Below are 11,130 nucleotides of genomic sequence, written 5' to 3'. Positions count from 1 at the left end.
GCGCCGGGGCCGGGACCCGGGCCGGGGCCGGGGCCGCCGCGGGCCGGGCTGAGACCGAGCAGCGCTGGGGCGGGGGCGGACCGTGCCGTCCGTGTCTGGGCGGCGGGCCGGGGTGCGAGGTTCGGAGGCTGGGCAGGCGCTTTCTGGCGCTAGTTCTTGTCCCTCGCGGTTTCGGCGCCGGCGGCTCAGGGGCGTAGTCTCAGGACGTGTGGGACGGTCCCGGCTCGGAGGCCGCACCCGTTCCCTCCCTCTCTCCGGCCCTGCTTCCCCGGCCGCCCGGAGGGCCCAGCCGCCCCACTCGCAGGTAGAGCCCCAAGCGGGCGGCGGGCGGGCGGCAGCTCTAGCTTCAGCTCCTGCGCCGGAGCGGGCGGCGGGTTTCCAAGGCAACGGTCGCGTCATCGCACTCGCCCCGCCCCCTGCCCGGCCTGGTCCACGCCGGCCCACCAGGCTCGCGCACACCGGGTGGTTCCGGGCTAGGAGCTCGAGCGGAGACATTCTTCCCCTGGATGTAGGGGCCAGACATCAGGCGGAAAGAAGGCATTGGGCTGAGGCCTGGGAAGGGCAGCCGTGTATGTTTATATGTATGGAGGCACATTACGTGGAGATGGCGTTTGGCTGTTACCGGACCCATCCTCCCGTTTTCCCCATTCAGGTCTAGACCCTTGGCACCCTCGTCAAGATCCTGGACACTCCCCTCTCCGGTAAGGAAGTCCCTAGGCCCTTTAATCCGTGCCTCGCCCCGCCCCCTTGCCCCAGTGACGCGAGGCGCAGCGTGCGTGGGGATTCCCTTCGGTGAGGACTTCCCCCGCCAGCTTCCCGTTAGACCCGCCGCCTGGGAGAGGGCCCCAGGCGACAGCCGAACTGAACTACGGTGCCCTAACTGTCGCTAATGCGGATGCGGGACCCTGGTACCGCTCCATCCCCCGGGCGTTGCGGTGTAGGGCGCTGCTGATGTCTTGAAGTTGTGTCTTTGAGAATGGGGCAGCCAAAATAAACTGCTTCCTGGATCAGCGACCCGGAATGGTGGCGGGAACTGCGTGAAGGGAGTTGGGGCACGATGCACAGTGCAAGTAGAATCTTGTCCACTGCTGATGGTGGTGAGGCCTCATTTGTCTAGCAGGGCAAATCAAGGGCACTTTAGAAAATATATTTTAGTTGAAAATGGACCTTAATTTTATTTATTTGCAGTTTTGAGAATTGAGCCCAGTGCCTCACATATGCTAGGGAAGTGCTCTACCACTGAGTAGGACCCCAGCCCTCAAGGGCACTTCTGCTAGTTCCTTTGGAAAGATGCTGTTGTTCCAGGCTTACAAGAATAATGGCAATTTTTTTTAAAAAAGTAATATTACTATTGTGAAACCAGAGACACTACTCCCTCTGCTAACTACCTGAATTAAACAGAGCAGATCAAAGGGGTAGAGGGAATAGATGGTGCCATACTAGTTTTTTTTTTTTTTTTTTTTTTTTTTTATGAATAATGGTACTCTTGAAGGAAGGAAGTGGAAGGCCAGAGGAAACTCCTGAAGGGAGCAGGCCAGCTTAAAACAGGGAACAGCTAAGTTTAGCTTCAGATGTGAGCTCCATGGGAAAATAGCCCCACAAGGGCCCATGTGCACAAGGTCCTTGTAATGATCCGGGATTTAGTCTGGATGTTTTTGTCTAGTTGCCATTGCTCCACTGGCTTCCCCAAAATGCTGCTGAGCTCAGACTTCATCTGATACTGTTTCATGAGGCTTAAGCCTCTTGTGGGCTCCTTGCCATTCCATGGGTCAGGAATCCCCTACCCTAGGGCAAGTTCCATGAACAGTCACTGACATCTAAGTAGTTAGGCCTGTCTCACCTTCATCCCTTTTGTGTGAGGGCATATAGAAGGGAACATGTGACTACTGATGATGAACAACAAGAACTTGTATAAGAAGTAGGGTGACAAGGAGAACCACTGGAACAGTAACCGCAGTTCCAGACTTCAATCAATATTTTAATTACCAAGTCTATATTTAGCAAGACAAGAGGGGCACAGAAGAAGGAAGGGATAGGTGGTATGGGGGCCTCAGAGGAGCTGACCCACTTTCTGCACTGGCTGCAGAGCTTTGCAGTCCTGGCCAGGATTTCCTGGCCTTGTGCCCTTCAGAAGCCCCGACAGGCATCAAAGAGGTACTTACGCAGCTACAACTCAGTGGCAACTGCAGACCCCATCAGAGACCCATGTCACCAGTACTGTCCTTTAATTTTTCTCTGCTCCACAGTTGGGAGAGACAGGGCTGGCCAAGGATTTCAGGTGGGGTCAGTGTGACTGCAGGGTCACTGCAAGAGCCTTGGCTGTGGCATTGAGCACGGTGGTAGGAAGTCTGGCAGCAGGGATCCCAGCAGGGACATCCCTGGGAACTCTCTGCATAGGTGGGATGTTAGGGCCCTCCAGTGTGTCCAGGATCCCTGAAAGAAGGAAGAGGAAAGGTGAGTGCTACTGGGTCTAGTCCACAGGTTGCATCTAGCCCCCAACCTTGGGCCACCATTCTGCCCCTCCCCCTCGTGTAGGCCCTCCTTCCACTTACCCTCTACCACCTTGTGGTAGGCAAAATGCAGATAAAGCAGGAATAGCATATGCAGGGCAGCCAGGGTGCCACAGAGGAGTAGCCGCTGGGTGGGGCCTACAGTCCGTGATACCAACACTGCCACCTAGGGCCACAGGAATACAGTTCAGAGGGTGTGGTTTCAAAGTGAGGGATGGGGGAATACACCTGCACCCAGGGCAGGATGGTTATGGGTCCTTCCTTTCCACTTAGAGCCCTCTGTGGAGTGCACAACTCAGGCTGTCTCCCCCAACTCCCTGGGAGGACAACTCACCCATGGAAACCTCTTGCTCAGCTTACCATGCGCAGGGTGGACAGCCCACCCACCAGCAGCCAGAAGAGGTAGAAGAGGGCATGGAGGTGGATGTTATAAGTGATGAACAGGACAATGCAGTGCCCAAAGAGACCATAGCCCTGGAAAGAAGGGTGGTGAAGAGGAAAATCATTCAGTCTGGGCTGGCCTCTGACTCCTCAGGGGGGCCCTGGGAATAAATGCTCCACTGGCCTGCTCCTCTCATTCCAGGTCCAGAGCCTCCCAAGACCGATGCAGACCAAAGCCTTACTACTTTTTAAAAAATTGCTCTTGCCCACTACCATGCCTGGCTCCTTACCAGCAGTGCCAACATCTGGAGCATGGTGATCTGGGCGTTGCACAAGTAGGCCAGGAAGTAAATGAAGGACGAGACGCCCAGCCAGTAGCCAAAGCAGGTGCCAATGGCTGTGCCCATCAGGGTGCCTTCCCGCTGTAGGGTGAAGGTTCTACTTAGTCCTGGGAGACCTCTGATCTCAGCCTCACCCAGGGCCTGCTTCTGCCTCACTCCACCATCCTGTCCTTGGGCAGCTTTCAACCTACATCAGCCACCCTTCTCCCAAAGTCCTCTGTTCAGCTTACAATAATGGTGTCAGATGTCTTCATCCCATGGAGGAGGATGGCAACCAGTGTAAACACCAGCATGAGAGGTCCGTAAAGTTCACCAGCGATTTTCTGTCAAAATAGCAACTCACTCATTTTGGTGTTTACAACGCCTCTTCTCTTTATACCTTCAAAGGCTTGACTTGATGGTCCCACCCTTTGCCCTGGGTGCCTCCCCTGGCTCTCCAGACATGCTACCCCCTATTCACCTGGGGGAAGTTGACCATCTTGATAGGGATCATGGACTCCAGGAGCCTGGGAGAGGAGAGGAGAGATGAAAGCAGAGACAGCACTATTCTGTGAAGTTCTGGAGGACAAGGCCTGAACCTTCATCTCTCTAACTCCAAGGAATGGGGCCTGGCCCAGAGGACATGCTGGATGACAGGGGGAAAAAAGGGTAGTGAAGACAGTAATGAAGAAATCATTTCCTTGACCCTAAATATACTTTCAGGAAGGACAACCCTCTCTGAAAGCAAGCTGACTGGGTCTTGGGAGAGGACCTGACCATTTATCTACTTGACCATTTTCCCTCAAAAGACAGGCAAACCTCAGAAGAGTACCCAGAATTCAGGGCTATGATGGTGAAGTCCTGGGAAGGGTTTAGAAGGAATGGTATTACTACTGAAAAAAAGTGTGCCTCCTACCTCTTCCTACTTACCATCCCTCCAGGCAATGCTGAGCATTTTCTTGAAAAATGTATTTGAAGTGATATAAAAATTCCACACAGCAGGAATAAAAGTAGTCAATTCTCCACTGTCTTCTTAAGTGCCTGGCTCTTTATAAAATCTTGGGTTTTTAGTTAGATGATATTATTATTATTAATTTTGGCACTGGGGATTGAATTCAGGAGCACTTAACCACTGAGCCACATCCCCTGCCCTTTTACTTAGACAGTATCACTGAGTTGCTTAGGGCCTTGCTAAGTTCCTGAGGCTGGATTTGAACTTGCAATCCTTCTGCATCAGCCTCCTGAGCTGCTGGGATTGCAGGTGTGAGCCACCGTGCCTGGCTAGATATTACTTTTTATGGGAAGTCTGCCCTGTCCCATCCACCAGCCTACTCTGGCTTAGATGTCACATCTGTATGCCTTGATATAGCATCGGGATACTTTATTGTAACTGCCAGGATAGGCTGGGCACAGAACAAAAGCTTAATAAATACTTGCTGAGTGGTCCTGGGTATTTAATAAACAATGGTCAAATTAAAGGATGAACAAAGAACCAAGCCAAGTTTAAATCCAGTTGTTGAGAAGTCATTTAGCAACTATACCCTGATATTCTGCTTTTCAAGCCTTCTGGTGCCAGGAAAAAAATAAAGACAGAGCCAGCTTTTGTGGTCTCTGGAGAGACAGACACAGGAATGAGAATGTATTGCAGTGCTTAAGTACCATCTGTCAGAGGCAAGTACAGAGATCCATAGTGGCACCAGGTGAGAACAAACTGGGAGTGGATTAGGAATGCAGAACAAAGGAAGTGCTGGATGAGCCAGGTTTTGAGGGATGAGTAGTGTGCTAATGAAAAAAGGGAGGAAGGCAAAGTGTTATTACCATTATGTTCAGTGATGAAGTCATGAAGTGGGGGAGCCCACAAGAGTGTGGAACTTGGCATCTGGTTGTAGTTTGAAGGAAGGATTAGGTGTTAGGAGGGAAGCTTCTGTCAGGAAAAGAATCCTCACCTGCTTCGCACCTGGGCAGGCTCCACATCAAAGTAGGGTCTCAAGATGTCAATGTTGGCATATAAGCTGAAGGCCCTGGAGGCTTGTCTCTTCCCTGCCTGCCACATCTGAAGGGAGATGGGGGATGGGTATTATGAGACTTGTGATTCTAGACCCTGTTGCCTATTTTGTGGTGGGTTTCTTCTTCCTTTTTTTTTTTTTTGGTACTGGGAATAGATCCCAGGGAAGCTTTACCACTGAGCTACATCCCCAGTCTCTTATTTGAAGACCAGGTCTCATTAAGTTGTTGATGGTCCCATTAAATTGCTGAGGCTGGACTCAAGCTTGTGATCCTTTTACCTCAGCCTCTAGAGTCACTGAAATCACAGGTAAGTGCCATTGCATCCAGTCTTTCTATTAGATTTTATCAACTGGAGAACATGGGATATGCCTAGGTATACTTTTCCACCTGCCAGGGATTAAATCTTTCTTACCTGATCAGCCACCTGCCGGCTCAGCTGTCCCTTAAAGCCCTTCATGCCCAAGAACTCCCCATCTTCTTCTTCCACAGCAGCTGCATCTGCATCAACTTCTTCCTCACGCAGGCGCTGATGCAGCTCACCCATATCCTCGAAGCTGGAGCCTGAAGTATCATCCATGTTCTCCATGTCAATCACAGCTGAGCCCCCACCCTGTGAAGACAATGGCTCCTAGAGTGCAGGACCTTTCTGTTCTATCTGTTAGGTTCTCTGCTCATCCCAGGGTTTGGGGCTTAGTTCTTCCACTGCCCAGGGCATGGCTTGGAATCACTACAGATCATGCCACTCTTCTTCCCCCTCATTTGCCCTCATAACCCTTGGTTGCCTGCTTTTGGCATTCTTCTAGCCCGGGGAAACCTATTATTTTCATGCTTTCTCCTACCTTCCTTATAATAAAAGCCGCAAATGACTGCAAAAGTGACATTTCTTTTATTTTACCCAAGTCCTGAACACAACTATGCACACTGTGTTTTTGGCGAGTGCCAGTGAACTCCATGCCCCGCCATGCTTGGCCCTGATCGACTTCCTAATTAGTCCGTAAGCGCACTTTTCCCTTGCTCCTCCGACCAGAGACCCGAGGCTCTCCGGATGTAGTACCGGTCTGGCCCTTTCAGGTTAGCACTATTACTACTGATTTTCGTGTGCAGGAAGACCCAAAGGAGACAAAGATAATGCAAATGGAGCAGACTTCCAGGCCCCAAGAGAGAATCCCAACACTTCAGGACGGCTGCCGGCCCTGGGGTTGCTGGCAGCAAGAAATCTGAGGACATTACCTGGATGTTTTCTTCGAAGCCTCCCCATTCCGGGCCAGCTCCGTTTCGGGCGCTGCCGACCGGCGCCGCAGTAGTTGCCATGTCCCTCGAGGGCTCCCGTAGCTGAAGCCCGCGCTAGCCCTGTGCGCGTAGGAAGAGTAGGCGAGACGTGGTCCTGAGCGAGCGAGATAGCTTGGGAAGAGAAGGAAAGGTAGTATCAGCCGGAACGCAGAAAAGAGAAACCCGGATGTTTGGCCCAAACTAACTTCCGGAAGCTGGGGACGTGGACGGAGGTGGGGCAACGTCTCGCGATATTTAATGCTTTAGGAGGCGGAGGGTTGCCCCAGAGACCGAGGAGTACTACTGGAACGCACGCGCTCCTGAAAGTCTCGTGGAGAAACTCAAGATGGCGGCTGCCCAGGCGGTAGAGGAGATGCGGAGTCGTGTGGTTTTAGGGGAGTTTGGGGTTCGCAATGTAAGTCTAATAGCATTGAGGTGAGGAGTAGGAATGAGAACGGAACAGGGATAGGGTGGGGATCGAAGTGGGGATGGACTTGGCTTCTCTGCAGTTTCGTAGACAGATGAGATTCCTTTTTACTCTAGGTTCATACCACTGACTTTCCTGGTAACTATGCCGGGTATGATGATGCCTGGGATCAGGACCGTTTCGAGAAGGTGAGTTGGGCCGAAGGTGTCTGGAGTGGGTATGAGGGCTTCTGGAACGTGTGATCTGAGGCAGCTTGTGATTCAGACGCTGTTCTTGGGGATCGCTCCATTCATAGAACGTTTATTGAGCAATGTGTACAGGCCAAGTCAGACACGTTTCTAATCTGTTTTACGAGGAAGACGATGGTCTGTCTTGTTGGGGAGTAGCGCACTTAAACAATTCTAGTCCAATGTAAATGCGGTTGATAGAACGGTGGGGATGGGGTGGCAGCATCCTGCAGAGGCGCTTAAGTCTAGACTGGGAAAGGGGACGGAGGTACGTTTTCATGAACGAGGTGACATCTGAATTGAGGCTCGAGTGAGTAAAAGCTGAGAACAGTAAAAGGTGAAGAGGGCAAGAGCTAACTTACAAAGGCAGATGTGAGATGGGCTGACAATGTCCTGGCTGGTCATTATTACTAGAAAGTGTGCTAGCAAGAGTGGTAGACAAGATTGGAGTGCATCTTATCCACTATAGGTGATGGGGAGCTTTTGAGGAGTTCTTCAGGCATGATCAGATTTGCAGCCGTTGATGGCTGTGCAGATTGAGTTTGAAGAGGATCATACCCAGCAAGCAGATCTGCTGGATTGTATAGGCGAGCTAAGAGTGAAGGCATGAATTTAAGACTGATGGTGGAAATAGAGCACTGAGGGCATGGCAGGTAAATTTGTGATTGCTTTGATAAAATGACCTTCTGGCTTGAGGAATTGCTTTGATGGATGGTGGTATCATCTACTGAAATGGTTGGGGAACAGGAATGATGCCTTCAGTTTCCTGCATGTGGAGAAGCCAAGCAGGCCAGTAGATTATGTTTGCAATTATATCAGAATTGAGAAAATTTGGGGACTTGTCTGAAGTAGTTGCTGAAACCCTGAATGTGATTGAGGTTATCTGGGAGAGAGATAAGACTCTGAGAAAAAGTAACATTTAAGGGGCAGGTGGAAGATAGTGAAATTAGAAGGAATCCTTAGGGAAGGAAGAAAACAATATTGGTGCTCAGAAACCAAGGAAACAAATTGAAAAAGGAGGGATTTTTTTTTTTTTTTAATTAATAATGTCAAGTGCTACTAATAGTCAAGGAAAGGATTGCCTAGAATCAACTGGACTACACTGTATGGAAGTTTGTGTTTTTTAGGGTATCATCTGTGGATGGTTCAACTGGAAGCCATATTGCATAGGGTTTTCACTTAATGGAGGACAAAACCAAAACAACTTTTGAAGAAACTAAAGGATGGTTTGGGGGAGGATGAATATCTAATGAGGGTCATCTGGGTAGAGGGAGATATTTGGATGAGGGAAGTATCCAGGGGAAAACATAAGTATAAATAAGCAGGATTCACTTCTAACATTTTTCCTGTCCCTCTAGAATTTCCGTGTGGATGTGGTACACATGGATGAAAACTCACTGGAGTTTGACATGGTGGGAATTGATGCAGCCATTGCCAATGCTTTTAGAAGAATTCTTTTAGCTGAGGTATTGGCAGGCATGGTAGCAAAACTGGGGTTGTGTGGGGAACTGTATTATTACCTTACTTGTAGAATTCTCAAGCTGTCCCTCCCCTTATTTCCCCTAGAACTGTGCTGAGATTTTCTTTTCCTTTGTAAATGTAAATTTCATTAAGCATTCTTCTAGGAAGGGTTCTCTATCTTAGGAAGTAGGAAGTTGTCTGTTGTACAGGTGATTTTTTTTTTTTCCTTGAGCAGGTACCAACAATGGCTGTGGAAAAAGTCCTGGTATACAACAACACATCCATTGTTCAGGATGAGATCCTTGCACACCGCCTGGGGCTCATTCCCATTCTTGCTGATCCTCGTCTTTTTGAATATCGGAACCAAGGTGAGGGTTTGAGAAAATGAAATTTTGGGAGAGTTGGAACTGGCTCTCTTGAATAACCTAGAATTAGACTGCCTAGGTTCAAATCCTAGACTGATTACTGTATGACCTTGGGCAAATTACTCATCTTTGGGTAACATCAGTTTTCAACTGAAGACACTTGCCCTTGCCTTCCAAAGTTTGTCAAGAGGATTAATATGAAAAATGTATGTAAATCTTGTAGCATAATACCTGATACTCTTAGCTGTTCAGTAGTAAAAAGAGCTGCCTCCTCCATTTGTTCAGGAGATGAAGAAGGCACAGAGATAGACACACTGCAATTTCGGCTCCAGGTCAGATGTACCCGGAATCCCCATGCTGCTAAAGATTCCTCTGACCCCAATGAACTCTATGTGAACCACAAAGGTGAGCCAGTAGGGTGAGGAAGAGGACCCACCTGCTGGTGGGTTCTGGTTTCAGTGGCTGGGGTCTTCTGATGTGTTTTCTTTAGTATATACCAGGCATATGACATGGGTCCCCTTGGGGAACCAGGCTGACGTCTTTCCAGAAGGCACTATCCGCCCGGTACATGATGATATCCTCATTGCTCAGCTGCGGCCTGGTCAGGAGATTGATCTGCTAATGCACTGTGTCAAGGGCATTGGTGAGAACCCTATGGGCCTACCTTGGGTTTGATTATAGTGGCACAAAGTGTGATGGGAACTGAGTTGAGATGTTGCTGACAGGCAGAAAGTCAATAGGTTTGTCTTATCAGTGGTTCAGGAGAATGAAGAAAGGTTTCTGAAGAATGATTCTCCTCAACATTCCAGGAAAAGATCATGCCAAATTTTCACCAGTGGCAACAGCTAGTTACAGGCTTCTGCCAGACATCACTCTACTTGAACCTGTGGAAGGGGAGGCAGCTGAGGAACTGAGCCAGTGCTTTTCACCTGGTGTTATTGAAGTACAAGAAGTGCAAGGTATGGTGTTTGGGATGCTGTTCAGATGAGGATCTATTTTCTTTTGAAACTGACAAAAAGAAATAAAAGCTTTGGACCCTAATAGACAAAGTATGACGGGATTTGTTTTCATTAGGTAAAAAGGTGGCCAGAGTTGCCAATCCCCGGCTGGATACCTTTAGCAGGGAAATCTTTCGGAATGAGAAGCTAAAGAAGGTTGTGCGGCTTGCCCGTGTTCGAGATCATTACATCTGTGAGTAAGAACTGGTGGAGTGTATGCCTGTGGATACTTTGTATTGCTATAGTTTCCTTTCAGAGTCCATATGTGGAATTTAGAAATAATTTATAACAGCTTCCTAAAGAAAAGTCCTGCCTGGGCTGAAGTAGTGTTTCTTTGGTTCCCAGTTTCTGTAGAGTCAACTGGAGTGTTGCCACCAGATGTGCTGGTGAGTGAAGCTATCAAAGTATTGATGGGCAAGTGCCGGCGCTTCTTGGATGAACTAGATGCAGTTCAGATGGACTGAAGTTTGGACCAGAAATACTGGGATGTATGGAGTTGGATGCTCCTGGATTCTGACCTGCCCCAAGGGGACTACTATACTCAGTGTGACTAGAGGTCTAATTCCAGCTTTATTTTCCATCAGTATATTTTGTTAAATGTGCTACAGAATGAGACTTTATGCCTTTGTAAGGCCTTTGATGTAAATAAATTCATGTCCAAACAAAATCCTTTTTTTAAGACTACTTCTTGACTTTGAGTCTCAAGGTATGGGGCCTCATCTCAGAACAGGTTTGGTATTTAGCAATCAAGAACATTGGATTCACTGCCAATGTCAGTGCAAGTTAAGGCCAAGTTTTTTTTTGGTAGTACTGGAGATTGAACCTGGGGCCTTGAGTGTGCTAAGCAGGCACTTTACCACTGAATTACATTCCCAGCCCTTGAAGCCAAGTCCTTTTAAAAACTTCCTGCTGGGCGGACCTGTAGCAGCTCTCCAGAATGAGGTAGGAGGATTGTGAGTTCAAAGCCAGCCTCAGCACAAGTGAGGTGCTAAGCAATTCAATGAGACCCTGACTCTAATTAAAATACAAAATAAGGCTGGGGGTGTGAGTCAGTGGCCGAGTGCTCCTGAATTCAATCCCCAATACCAAAAAGGCCAAACTGAGGTGCTTTCTGCGGGCACAGTCAAACCTTCTGTACAGAAGGAACCAGAGTGAATATGCCAAA

General features: G+C 48.9%; 2 protein-coding genes across 4 annotated transcripts; one reads left to right on the top strand and one right to left on the bottom strand.

The window, feature by feature from the left end:
- Positions 1-1,957: 1,957 nt before the first annotated feature.
- Positions 1,958-6,677, bottom strand: Yipf3 (Yip1 domain family member 3). 2 transcript variants are annotated; one of them, XM_046426180.2, is made up of 9 exons: positions 6,449-6,677; positions 5,631-5,828; positions 5,158-5,264; positions 3,693-3,738; positions 3,463-3,555; positions 3,182-3,313; positions 2,871-2,984; positions 2,553-2,676; positions 1,958-2,433 (listed from the first exon to the last, which is right to left on the bottom strand). In XM_046426180.2, the coding sequence occupies exons 1-9, from the start codon at positions 6,527-6,529 to the stop codon at positions 2,285-2,287; spliced, it is 1,044 nt and encodes a 347-aa protein (XP_046282136.1). In that variant the 5' UTR covers positions 6,530-6,677; the 3' UTR covers positions 1,958-2,284. The 2 variants fall into 2 exon arrangements, with proteins under 2 accessions (XP_046282136.1, XP_046282137.1); XM_046426181.2 differs by having other exon boundaries at positions 5,631-5,779; positions 6,449-6,610.
- An 11-nt stretch (positions 6,678-6,688) lies between these two features.
- Positions 6,689-10,632, top strand: Polr1c (RNA polymerase I and III subunit C). Of its 2 annotated transcripts, XM_046426182.2 has the most exons (9): positions 6,689-6,902; positions 7,031-7,102; positions 8,500-8,607; positions 8,838-8,970; positions 9,253-9,372; positions 9,458-9,610; positions 9,777-9,926; positions 10,042-10,158; positions 10,311-10,632. In XM_046426182.2, exons 1-9 carry the CDS (start codon positions 6,834-6,836, stop codon positions 10,427-10,429), a joined length of 1,041 nt encoding a protein of 346 aa, XP_046282138.1. In that variant the 5' UTR covers positions 6,689-6,833; the 3' UTR covers positions 10,430-10,632. The 2 variants fall into 2 exon arrangements, with proteins under 2 accessions (XP_046282138.1, XP_046282139.1); XM_046426183.2 differs by lacking the exon at positions 8,500-8,607.
- The last annotated feature ends 498 nt before the right edge of the window (positions 10,633-11,130 follow it).

This window comes from Marmota monax, unplaced genomic scaffold, assembly GCF_021218885.2.
Source record: "Marmota monax isolate L192 unplaced genomic scaffold, Marmota_monax_Labrador192_F-V1.1 WCK01_AAM20220418_F8-fsc00187, whole genome shotgun sequence".
NCBI classification, from domain to species: domain Eukaryota; kingdom Metazoa; phylum Chordata; class Mammalia; order Rodentia; family Sciuridae; genus Marmota; species Marmota monax.
Note: the sequence above shows the minus strand (reverse complement) of the source record. Positions and strands in the feature narration are given on the sequence as shown.

Excerpts from the sequence above, each read along its gene's own strand:
- Yipf3 (XM_046426180.2), bottom strand. The coding sequence starts at position 6,529 with ATGGCAACTACTGCGGCGCCGGTCGGCAGCGCCCGAAACGGAGCTGGC. Across the intron at positions 5,829-6,448 it reads GCTTCGAAGAAAACATCCAG|GGTGGGGGCTCAGCTGTGAT; the intron begins GTAATGTCCTCA and ends TTGTCTTCACAG. Across the intron at positions 3,739-5,157 it reads CCTGCCCAGGTGCGAAGCAG|GCTCCTGGAGTCCATGATCC; the intron begins GTGAGGATTCTT and ends CTCCTCTCCCAG.
- Polr1c (XM_046426182.2), top strand. The coding sequence starts at position 6,834 with ATGGCGGCTGCCCAGGCGGTAGAGGAGATGCGGAGTCGTGTGGTTTTA. Across the intron at positions 8,971-9,252 it reads TTTTGAATATCGGAACCAAG|GAGATGAAGAAGGCACAGAG; the intron begins GTGAGGGTTTGA and ends CCATTTGTTCAG. Across the intron at positions 9,373-9,457 it reads ACTCTATGTGAACCACAAAG|TATATACCAGGCATATGACA; the intron begins GTGAGCCAGTAG and ends TGTTTTCTTTAG.